This window comes from Rhinoderma darwinii, chromosome 1 (assembly GCF_050947455.1).
Source record: "Rhinoderma darwinii isolate aRhiDar2 chromosome 1, aRhiDar2.hap1, whole genome shotgun sequence".
NCBI lineage: Eukaryota > Metazoa > Chordata > Amphibia > Anura > Rhinodermatidae > Rhinoderma > Rhinoderma darwinii.
This window is the reverse complement of record NC_134687.1, coordinates 613,261,407-613,273,986: the sequence shown is the minus strand read 5'-3', so window position 1 is coordinate 613,273,986 and position 12,580 is coordinate 613,261,407. Positions and strand designations below refer to the sequence as shown.

Below are 12,580 nucleotides of genomic sequence, written 5' to 3'. Positions count from 1 at the left end.
TTCAAGTTGTGTAATACCACATAAATATAATACTTAGTAAGTCATAATTCGGGAACCACCCAAACATATATAAGACACTTCTGTTTTGAGATCTTCTAGCTGTATTCGTGATCGAGATGAGATCAGTCTAAGCTTGAGAAGATCTTTGGGTAGTTCCTGACTTTTGACTTACCACTAAATAAATACTCATTTTAGAACGAGACTGTTTGGGCAAAAAAGGAAGAGCAATTATGCCTTGACCATGGTTCAGAGGTAGCAGTTGCCTCGGGCCCTGGTGCCTGAGGAGCTCAAAGAAACCTCGGCTGCATAAAAGGACACCTGTATTATAAATAACGTTTGATATGTGGGGGGCCTGTTACAGATTTAGTGTTGGGGCTCAGAAGCTTAAAGTTATGCCTATGTATTCGACATAAAATTAGAGGGGTACAAGAGTTGGGTCTTTGTTATTTCATACGCGATGCCCTTATAAAGTCTATGTTGTTTATGTTTGAGATTTTATGGTCAGTCCATTTCCTATGGGAATTCTATACAGTCATTTGATCCCTGAGAAAAATTTATAATTTCCTTATTGTTTGGCTCTATTCATATATTAACATCAGGAAGATTAATATAAGCAGGAAAACAAAGATCTGCGTATGGCCCAAATGTACATGTTCCAAAAATAATTTGTATTGTTTAAATGTGCTTATCATGCGCGATGTGGCTCTGAAGGTGCTGAGAACATTTTGTTAATGAGACATCGGGGGACATTGCTATTGCCGCGCATGGCAGGGTTTTACACAAGTCACTGAGGAGGTCATTGATCAAAGTCTCTTCTCTGTGGGCCTCGGGCAATGCAGGTGCAGCCTACATCACTCCATAGCATTTCTTACTTCCACCAGAACCTGCATATGCATGGCGTGGAAAATATACAACATTATCCTACTCCTAAATGCGTCCTCGAAAGCTGGATTTTTCCACAAAATGCAGAATTTTTCATAGCTCTAGAAGTTATTGGTAGCACCAGTGTCGGACTGAGGTTCCTTGGACCACTTGAGTTGATGATTCTGAGGGCCACCGTCCATCTATACAGAACATGTGCATGTCTACTGATAATTGGTACTGTGTAAGCTGGCCTTATGTTAGATCCATTGTGCAGTAGCTTCTGTTGGTACCCCCCCCCCCCCCCATATGATGTACAGTGGGGTTTTCATCATTGTTTCTGTCATTTTGCCAGACAAAATAGGACTACATAGTGCTATTTTTTTATGGAATATATGACGGAATCTGCGATGGAGGCTCCTAAACAAAGCCTTTGCCACAGATATGAACAGTCTTCGTTGTTATAAAAATAATATGAATATATATGGTGGTCAGATTTGTTCTTGTTATATCCTGGTTATGTGTACTAGGTATAGTCTGGTCATTTGTACGTGGTATAGTCCGGTCATTTGTACTTGATAAAGTCTGGTCATTTGTACTTGATAAAGACCGGTCATTTGTGCTTGATAAAGTCTGTTCATTTGTACTTGGTATAGTCCGGTAGTCCGCTAATTTGTACGTGGTATAGTCCGGTCATTAGTTCTTGGTATAGTCCAGTAATTTGTACTTGAAAAAGTCTGGTCATTTGTACTTGGTATAGTCTGGTCATTTGTACTTGGTATAGTTTGGTCATTTGTGCTTGGTATAGTCCGGTCATTTTTACTTGGTATATACCGGTCATTTGTGCTTGGTATAGTCCAGTCATTTGTACTTGATAAAGTCGGGTCATTTGTAGTTGGTATAGTCTGGTTATTTGTACTTGGTACAGTCCGATCTTTTGTACTTACTATAGTCTGGTCATTTGTATTTGGTTTAGTCCGGTAATTTGTACTTTGTATAGTCTGGTCATTTGTACTTGCTATAATCCCGTCAATTGTACTTGGTTTAGTCCGGTCATTTGTACTTGCTATAGTCCTGTCATTTGTACTTGCTATAGTCCTGTCATTTGTACTTGATAAAGTCTGGTCATTTTTACTTGGTTTAGTTTGGTCATTTGTACCTGCTATAGTCCGGTCATTTGTACTTGGTATAGTCAAGTCATTTGTACTTGGTATAGTCCAGTGATTTGTACTTGATATAGTCCGGTCATTTTTACTTGGTATAGACCGGTCATTTGTACTTGGTATATACCAGTCATTTGTACTTGGTATAGTCCGGTCAATTGTACTTGGTATAGTCCGGTCATTTGTACTTGGTATAGTCCGGTCATTTGTACTTGGTATAGTCCAGTCATTTGTACTTGGTATAGTCCGGTCATTAGTACTTGGTATAGTAGGTAGTGACTACTACTATAAATGGCCACCACAAGTTATCAGGTCATCTCGAAATATCAGAATTGGCTTCATGACTGGTAATCTCTGTACATAGTGTTTGTTTCTACAATAGTTGGCAGCCGGTTGATTTCCTCAAGAATTGGATGTTATATATTGGCAGCCTACAGTCTTCAGTCCAAATGGCAGCACAATCTCATTATATATTTATTCCCCACCTCACCTCCCGCCGCTCGCTATCATGCTTCTAGTAATTACTTGGGATGACAAGCAAGTGTTCTTGGCTCACGAGCTACGGCACAAGTTGAATTAATTCCCTGACTTGCAAAGTCTTTTACATCATGACATTTTACTTTTGCCAACGAAAAGGAGATAATAACCGGTATAAGTTCAGTATTATATGAAATAAGCCCCGAATCATCTGCTGATGAGATTCCCCCATTGGAAATGTTACCATTTAGACGCTTTATCGAGTTATTTAGCCCTCCGAGTGCTTTGCACTTTCCAGGTTTGCTGACATCAGCACCGGAATTGAATGGGACCGACTAATAAGTGATTACAAAGCATCCCGGTGATTATAATAAAAAGGGTATTAGCATCATTAGTGTGATGGCTGCCAGCGCAAATGCTAAATCGTCCGATTTGCATATTTTAACTAGAACTTATATCTTCATAATACATTCAACAGACTCAATAGTGGAGGTGTACAAAGCAAAAAGTGCCAGAATACTGGCTCAAATTGCGCCAAAAATACTATCATACATGCCGTTCACCACATTTATTATGTTTTTGAAACTTTTTATGCCTTAAAGTTTTTAAAAGTGTTTAGAAAAAAGAGTTGAAAAATGCCCCAAATTTAATAACTATTAATTATGGCGCAAAATATTAGTGTGGAGTACAACAGACAAAAGGTGGTGTAAAGAAGATAAAAGTGTCTAACATATCTATGAAGATGCGCTAAATGTATTACACAACGTGTACCACTTTGATTAAAAGATATAAATGTAGGTATCATTTACTCCTTTTGCCAATGCAGCCGCTCTTGACCGGTTCCTTGAAGAAGTGAAATGTTTTGTTGAACTTGCCCTAAGATTTGGCTAAGATTTGAGAAAAGGGTCGGAGATTTTTTTCCAGAAAAAGCACCACTCTTGTCCGTGGGAATGAGGCTGAGCTGCAATACCAAATATAGACACAAGGGGCACTATTTGTGAAGAAAAAACACAGACCCTTTTTTTTTATTTAGTTGTTATTTTTTAAAGGCCACGGCATATTTTGCAAGCAGAAAAATAACGAAACACACTTTTTTATGAGCTATTTTACTATACACAAATTTGGGTTTTTGTTTTACTCGTTATTGGCCACATTCTTTTCATGTGTTTTAAGCCTCCCATTGAATCCAATAACATACACGAGAATAGAAGAATTGACATGACACTTTTTTTTTACACAGGGTGTAATTCATCTATACACGTATAAAAAATTGCGCTAAGTGCACAACTTCTCTTTGAAGTCAACGGAAAGCTTTAGACAAGCTTTTTGTTAACGTGTATTTTGGTGCGTAAAGCATGCCGCAATACATGTATAAAAAATAAACGCTGTGTGAACAGGGTCTATTGGCATTAATGTGTTGCAAAGACATGGCACAGATATTGTCACCATTCACATCTGTCCCTGATGGGGCTCACAATCTAGTTTCCCTATGTCAGGCACACGGTAGAGCCAATTTCATAGGCAGCCAATGAATGCATGTTTCTGGGGCATGGAAAGAAACCTGGAGAATACAAAGGAAACCCACAATATGCAGATGTTGTCCCTCGCTGGAATTGAACCCAGGAACCCAGCACTGCAAGGCCACAGTGCTAACCAACTCTTCAATATACTTACCTTACTGATTCTTGTCCACTCCCATGCCATATTGGCGACATGTCATTTGCCGTCCACAGTGATGTCATCACTATGGATAGGCCGTGCTTGATCCCGTTGGTCACATGACATGATATGATTTGTAAACAGCGGGGAATGGGTGAGAATCGATAAGTTGAATAAATTACAAAATGTATTCTTTTTGTATTTTAAAAAAAACCTTTCAAAAATACAAGTTTATATAGAACATTATAGGGAACAATTGCATTTTAACTAGAGTTTGTATAAACCTATATCAATGGAGATTAAAATATGGAAATTTTGATTCGATGTAAAATGTCTTTTTTTTTTTTATAATTTTAGGGTCCAGTTTACCCAAGCCACAAGTGAAGACTGCGTCGTTGGGGCTGGCAGGAAAAGCAAGATCTCCGCTTCTCCCTGTGTCAGTACCGACTGCTCCAGAAGTGTCAGAGGAAAGTCATAAACACACAGATGACCCTGCCAGTGTAAGACCCACTTCTGACTTTAATTCTAGTCATATTTGGTACTGATATCAAGTACACAGTAAATATTTCGCTGATGAGCCAATTTTCTATCCAGGAACCCCACAAAAGTTTAAGACATTTATGCCATATTCATGGGATATTCTGTAAATATCTAATAGATTCGGGTTTAAGCCCTAGGACCCGCATCTATCTCTAGAATGAGGGTCACCTGGTGAAAATGTAGCCCGTCGCCACATCAAGGCGGAGAATCAATGGACAGGTGGCGACTCTGTTCATTGATTCCTATGGGAGCTACAAAATGTACAAAGTCTCCTCTGCTAATGGCCTTAAAAACGGCGCCATGTTTAATACTAACTACTATATTACTGGGCCGTATAGACAAGAATAGGATCGGAATGTGCTGTAGAAAATCTGACACAAAAAAAAATTACAAATTTTAATTCGGTTTTAAAGAGAAAAAAAATATTAAATTTTTTTCTAAAAAATTATAATTTTTTTGTTTAACAGGTATACGAGCAAGATGACCTAAGTGAACAGATGGCAAGCTTGGAAGGTTTGATGAAGCAGCTCAATGCTATCACAGGCTCTGCTTTTTAACTGCATCTGAAAAAAAAGTTAGCTCTTTTTGCTGCTGGCGGGGGACCTGGAAAGTATTGCAGAGCAATGCACTTTAGCCCCCTCTGAATGGCAGCCAAGGAGTTAATCGGACACCCAGGATTGTTGCAGCATACCAGTGTTTCACAGTAAATCTTTGCCCATTAAAACCAATGGACAGACCCACAGGCCTTTCCCAACCATGGATTTAATACTTGCAAGAATTCACATGACATCCATCAACTCCACAGAACGGTTTCATCCGTTCCTTATTTTCACGGAAATCAATGTAAAGATTTTGTGTCAAAGACTCTCTTACTGGAAAGATTGAGCCACAATTCAGAACCTGAAGACGCCATAATGTCAGGCCCGGTCTATAATTCCATCCTCAATATATTTTTATTGTTAAAATTTGAAGCGTTCTCATTTCATGTTCATTATTCGAGGGTTTAGTAAGGGTGTAGTAGTTGAATTTTTATTTTTTTATGCCAGTTGTACATTTTTGTTAGGTATAGCTTTTATTTTCAAATCAACATAACAAAATGCAAATGTTGTAGTATGTGACACATAAGATTATTTAAAAACACTCCCAAAAAGAGGTGTAGAGAGAAAAAAGACCCACAAGTCTACAATCATAATGTGCAGGTGGTGCATAAGTTGTTTTTTTTTCTGTTAAAGGGTTAATCCCTTCACAGAAAGTGATCAGAAGGATATGCCATCAGTTTCTGATCAGCAGGGATTTGACTGTTGTGACCCCCATCGATTGTGAAAATGAAGGACCACAGCACTGGATTAGCACTGGATTACCCCTTAAAGGGAATCGGGCTGTGCTGCAGTTCCCTGCTTAACCGGTGGCTGAGATCATCGCTTTATAGGAAATGCAGCACTGTGGCCCCTACAATCTCATGATCGTTGGAGTTCTCGGCAGTCGGACCCCCACCGATCACATAGTGATGTCATATCCTTTTAATATGCCATCACTTTCTGTGATGGCAACAACCCCCTAAGTAAATCTTATCAGAAGACATGCCTGGTGTTCTATGAGCAAGATGAACCTTGACCAATTCCTGGAATAAATTTACTCCAGTCCTCACTGATGAGACTAAGCCCCTTTAGAGCTTTGTGTAGACACTTTGAACATCCAATGCCACTGTTTTGCCCATGCCAATGGCTTTCCAAAGTAGTGCTTTGCATTCTAAGCTATGGAAATGTTCAAGGTGTTGAATGTATTATTGAGCTCTGTGACCTTTTTATTCCATATATTAGTGATGGTCCCATACTAATGGGTTAGAATGCTTTTTAGGATTCATTCACACAATTGTATTATAGCTCCATAATGCATTGAATATGGCATCTATAGTGTCTATGGGGCCGTACTATACATCTGTATGCCTCTGATTTCATATGGAGGTTTCCTCTGTCTCATTTATAAGGAATTTGACAGAAACTATTTAAGACATAGTTACATAGTTAGTGCGGTTGAAAAAAGACATATGTCCATCAAGTTTAACCAAGAGATTAGAGAAAGGGAAGAGACATGGGTAAACCATAGAACTTTGTTTTACCCCCTATTGAGCCGGAGGAAAGTTTAAAACAAAAAAATACCCATAAGGCAGTAACCTACCTGCCCTAAAAAGAAAAAAATCCCCCCTGATCCCAAGTGAGGGTCAGACTGGATCAATATTCAAAGAAAAATTCTATACAATGGCATAGATGCTGATATTTTTTTGTTCTAAGAAAGGCATGCTCCATCGGATGCTGTATTACGAGACTTCCTCCATAATAATTTGCCATATGGGGGTAACACACAGTGCCCCAATATTGTGTGATGTTGTACAAGCTACATTCACACATATCTGGCTCATGCATGAGGCTTAAAACGGATCAATTCAATTATTAAAGATAAATGTTACATAATAGCAGATTCCAATGTTAATTCAATGTTACGATACATCAAAATTTACAATACAACCCCCCCCCCCCATCTGCCCTGCCCAGAAATTATTTCACATACACATTATAATAGAATTATTGTATGTAATCAGAGATATTGGGTTAGTAGAGTCAATAAACAAGATGCATCAACTTTTTGGAAAAGAAAAAAGCTCGGAGAAAACACAAAGTATAACATTGTGTCTATTTTACCGTTGTCACCGGCGTATACAGAGGTTGACCAAGGAGATGGAATTCTAGAAAACAATTCTTTGACCTCGAATGTTCTTCTGGTTATGATTTATGTCTGATGCTAGACAGTAGCGATGAAGCACAGATGAGTGGGTACAGGGCACTGTCTGTTATCTTCTCTATAAAATTGATACTATATATCATACGGTGACTACTGGCACACAGTATCGGAGGTTATACTACTTTTCTGACCTTTGCATCCAGTTACATCCAGTTGTGTCAAAAGTCAGATAAATTCCATTCCACTAGTTCGATTGAAAAAGTTGTGGAAATTGATTCCATCGGTAATTACTTCCATAGGACTGGCCAGAGATCAAACACTTGAGGGGAGGGACAGAAAATGTAACAATATTTAAAATTTTTATTATTGTATGTTGTAAATGTCTTTATTACACCAGACGGTGGCCACCATGTTATAGAGTCAGCTAGTATTATACATTTGATTTACCAACAGCATCGACCCACCAAGTGCCAATGACGTCCGGCTTGTATTAGCATTTAGCTTATTGAAAGGCTCCATTCTTGTGACACCCGAGTCCTCCACGTCATGCCACCACTGTATTTAATCGGCAGATACTTTGTTTCCATCTGACAAATGTAACCCTAAGATATAGTAACATAAACACCTCATGGTCACGGCAATCCTTTTTAGCATTATTTGTATTCATTGCCATTCAGATACGTACAGCACATTTTACCTATTAAAATATATCTGAAAAATACTCCCATCACCCATGGGGATCATAGCTCACATATAGTCAATGAGTATGAATGGTATTACCTGCCTTAAATACTTGACTCTTGCTCTGAGACTTTCCGTTACACTTTGTTTTTGAAGGATAGTTCCACCTGGAGGACTAACGTTTTTGAAAATGTAAAATAACTTTACTTTAATATTGAGCTTCATCCTTGGTGCCCAGGAGTGTAATATTTTAATGGGTCCCTGTTGAAACCTATTCATTTCAGAGGACGGTGTTAATTTTTAGCAATGTCCTATATCCTCATCATCAGACTTGTTTATGAGTTAGAAATAGAGTTGTGGGTTCGAATCCGGCCAGGGCAACTTCTGTGTAGAGTTAACATGTCCTGCCTATATTAAAGGACTTTCCCTTTTCAAAAATATTTTTTTAAAGTAGATTGATTGGCTTCCTATGATATTGGTCCCAAAGTGTGCATTCCTAAGAAAAAAATATATTGTAAGCTTCAGTAGGACCACAGACCAATACAATTTAATTAATTTATTAGATGATTTACCAAGTCAATGTCTGCCTTTTAGCGCCAACTAATTTTAGTTCCAACAATCTGTGCTGATATATGTCATAATATAGCGTTATAATGGTCAGAGCTGGCTTTCTAATACAGAGTTTTAAATAACGTAAATACTTCCTTTCAAACAGCCACAGAGTTAAATAATTAAATTCTGTCTGCCTGTCACTTCCACTAGGGGGAGCTTACTGAATATTATTTTATTATTACGTTTATAGTACATAGTACTGCAGAAAGCCAGTATTTTATAATTTACTCTGTCTACATACAGTGGATTTGGAGCTCTGTTTCAGAAAATATGGAGCTCTGATATATTATAAAAGGAAATAGCACAGAATAGAGGTCCCATTTAGAACATAAAGTTAATAGCCATCCTTGAATTCCATTTTGTTTTAAGTATAAACACATAAGGGGACTCGTCCGCTGGCCATAGTCCACTCTTGTTCTGACCTGTCAATACCTAGGCCTAAACGGAAAACCCACCCGGAAAGGGAAGTCCAGGTTCGGAACCTGCCCCTAATTTTTAAACGGCATAAAAACAAACCCTATAGGAGCCCCAAGTAAGCACCCCTATGCGTTTCGTTTGGTGGTCAACAACAAACTAGTCAGGGGAGTGGAATAAGAAGCTACCAAGACTTAGTGCATTGCTCGTGTCTGTAATGCTTGATAGCTGTGTGACTTGGGCAACATACAATACCCTGTCCAGTACTATCCACGTGTGGCGTTTCACAAGGTCCTCTAAAAATGCCAAGAGGTTCCTTACCCTCCGATGGCACAACGAGATCATGTCATTATAGATATCCAAAAAATACTGAAGAAAACACCTTATTTCCGTAGCTATTCAGGTAAGAAAAGACTGCATAGGGTGTACAATTGTTTTTTCAAAACACTTGGGTCCAATGGTGGAACTATCCTTTCAATACAATTTTTTGTACATCTATGATAAACATTGACCTTACAGTATTCCAGATAACTTGGATAATGAAGAACATTTAAACCCCAATCCTCATAGGAATCCACCACAAATCATAATGATTCAATTTGCTTCCCACGATAATAAAAATTTTTAACAGTAAACTTTCTTTACTGGCAGCTCTAAAAGTTTGTATAGTCTCAAAAAGCATACAAAAAGTTAGCCTTACCTAGAAAATGAACAAACCGACCATGAAGAATCCACCCGAGAATAAATTATCTTGTAAGTCATCATCACATCAACTCATCTAATAAACTTCAGCTATGTGCAAAATTGTCTCTTCCCCATAGTGACTGATACGATATTTTTTGTCATTTTTATAGTGTAGCGTAGAGTATAAAAGGGAAGGTAGATTGGTTGCTATGCGGTACCGCACAGTTGTGCACATAGCATTGAATTATTAAACAAGACACTTGGGTTTTCTAGATTATCTTCCTCACCCTTTTATTGTAATTTTTTGTGAGCACTGAATGTTGTAGCTTGTTTAAACCTGTCACCGATTGCCCCAATTTTTGTCCTCCTGCTTGTTGTATTGCAAGGATGTACATGCTCTGATCATTACTATACTATTGTGGGTCATATATCACAGTATGCTGCACGCTTTTCAGTGCAAGGAGAGCAATGTGGTAGAAAAAAAACAAAAAACAAAAACACACAAAAAAAACCTAAAACATTTTTTATAACTGTAAAATAATTCTACCAGCTCTTGACTTCGTGAACTGGTTTGGGGAGGGGTTGGGGTGTGCTTTTTTTATAAGTATTATTTAATTTATTATTTAGATTGTTCCTTTTAGGTAAATTATGATAAAATTGGTATCCGCTATGAAATAGCTGACCTTGGCTTTTGAGACTGATGTACATTTGTTATTGTATTTGTACAAACATTTTCTAGGGCTAGAAAGTTTTTGATATATTTTTCTTTTTTTTTTGGGCATTTTGTATTATACTTCTGTATAAGTTTTAAATGCAATTCACTAAAGATTATTCAATTGTTTAATATTTTAATTCTGTAAAAAAAAGTTCAAAATAATTCAGTTCCAATTACTAGTGTTTGACTATATGGGAATAGTGTATTCAGCATGTTTGTCTGTCTTCATTTATAAGAAATGTATGCAGTAGCCTGTACATTGTTAATTTCATTTTGGAAGTTTGCAACCTTGTTCTCCAAATTTTATTTTCAAAAAGTATGGCACCCCTTTTGCAACATGTACAACAAATTGCTTTACCCTAAAAGACTATAATTTGTGGAAATAATTTACATGTAGTCAAATGGAATAACCCTAACTAGACATGACGTAGTATACTGGTGCTTTCCATACCAAACCCTGGTATAGAGATAATTTTTTGTGGGCCTGATTTGCACAAACGAGTGCAAACTTGGACATGAAAAATTTCTCTTTTGAACGTCCTAGTTGCACTCGTGCGGGACCCGTTTTCACAGATCCCTCACAGGCTTGAGTCTATTGAGGGATCCATGAAAACGGACGAAAATAGGACATGTTCTATTTTTTCACGGGTCCTTCACACGGTCCATTGAAACAACGGCTGTGTGAACGGCCCCATTAAAAAAAACTTCTGTCACACGGACGTATACTACGTTTGTCTGAATAAGCCCTTAGAAGTATTGCATTGCTTCTAGGAGACAATAGAGCGCCTCATTGAGGACCAACGGGCGCTAATATGGGTCAAAGTCAACATATTTCAACTTACCACCTATTTTAATAAAATACGTTGTATACTCTTTGGTGAATTGATCACATATTACTGGACGTTGTCTTGTCATACAGCCCACTGTTTTTGAGCATTTCTTTTTTGATTCAAATTTTTTACACCTTTAAGGGGCTGTCTCATGAAGACAATTCCTGTCCATATGCCTTATTGGGGCAAATGGAAGTCATAGAGGGGGCCTGTATTACATGGACAGCCATTTATCTGAATGGCCGCTATGTAATACTACATTTCCCCTGCAGTGGCTGCTACAGAGGAAATATTTGGCTACCCGAGGTTCCCCTGGGGGTGTCAGGATCTGGCTCTCCTAGGAAAGGGGTTGTCTGTGATGTGACAACCCCTTTAAAAACTTGAGTCTTGCAAACCCCACAAAAATGTTGGTTAAAATTAAAATAAAAATTTGATTATCTGTAAACACATTGTTTAATATGTGCTATTCAAGAATCTCTGTGTTAGTCCATCTGAATATCTTTACAAAAATGTGTGTGTGTGTTTTGCTGGTTGTACATCTCTTTATAAAAGGGCCAAGTCAGTTATTTCGGGTACAAAACATCTCCAAATGGAAAGAAGAAGCAGTAGAATTTCTTGAATTGTTAACCAAATTAGATTAGTGATTGCAATATTTAAATGTCAATTCTGTTCTCCGAAAGGAAACTTAATAACTTCTAGTTTAAAATTGACTGTTTCTACACACAATCTTGTATACTACTTCAAGAAGAAAAGGTTTTTTTAATGCACTGTAGAACAGTCCCATATTCATTTTTTTTATAGAAATGTTACCCAATGATGTTGCATTCTTTTGTTTATTGAATAAAGTTTTGATACAAAACACATTCATCAGCTTCCAAATTTTCTACTGCGTAAAAATGTAAATGAGCAGAACATATATGGGGGAGTTCACACAGAGTTTTTTGACAATTTTTTTTTACGCGGAAATTGGGCAGGGGATGAGCAGTGCCTAGGATGGTATTGGGCAGGTGATGAGCAGTGCCTGGGATGGTATTGGGCAGGTGATGAGCAGTGCCTGGGATGGTATTGGGCAGGTGATGAGCAGTGCCTGGTTTCCTCCAGAGATGGTGCTTAGAATTGAGGACAAAAAGTTCAACCTTTGGTTACATCAGACCACAGAATCTTGTTTCTCACAGTCTGAGAGTCCTTTAGGTGCTATTTTGCAG

At 37.9% G+C, this 12,580-nt stretch overlaps 1 protein-coding gene across 3 annotated transcripts in view; it reads left to right on the top strand.

Moving 5' to 3' along the window:
* The window catches only part of DCC (DCC netrin 1 receptor), a 735,384-nt gene extending 723,192 nt beyond the window's left edge, over nucleotides 1-12,192 (top strand). For all 3 annotated transcript variants that reach the window (XM_075841459.1, XM_075841451.1, XM_075841442.1), the window contains 2 exons: nucleotides 4,518-4,660; nucleotides 5,168-12,192. In XM_075841459.1, the coding sequence (XP_075697574.1) occupies nucleotides 4,518-4,660; nucleotides 5,168-5,257 (233 nt within the window). In that variant the 3' untranslated portion in view covers nucleotides 5,258-12,192. The remainder of the gene's footprint in view (nucleotides 1-4,517; nucleotides 4,661-5,167) is intronic.
* Nucleotides 12,193-12,580: the final 388 nt, after the last annotated feature.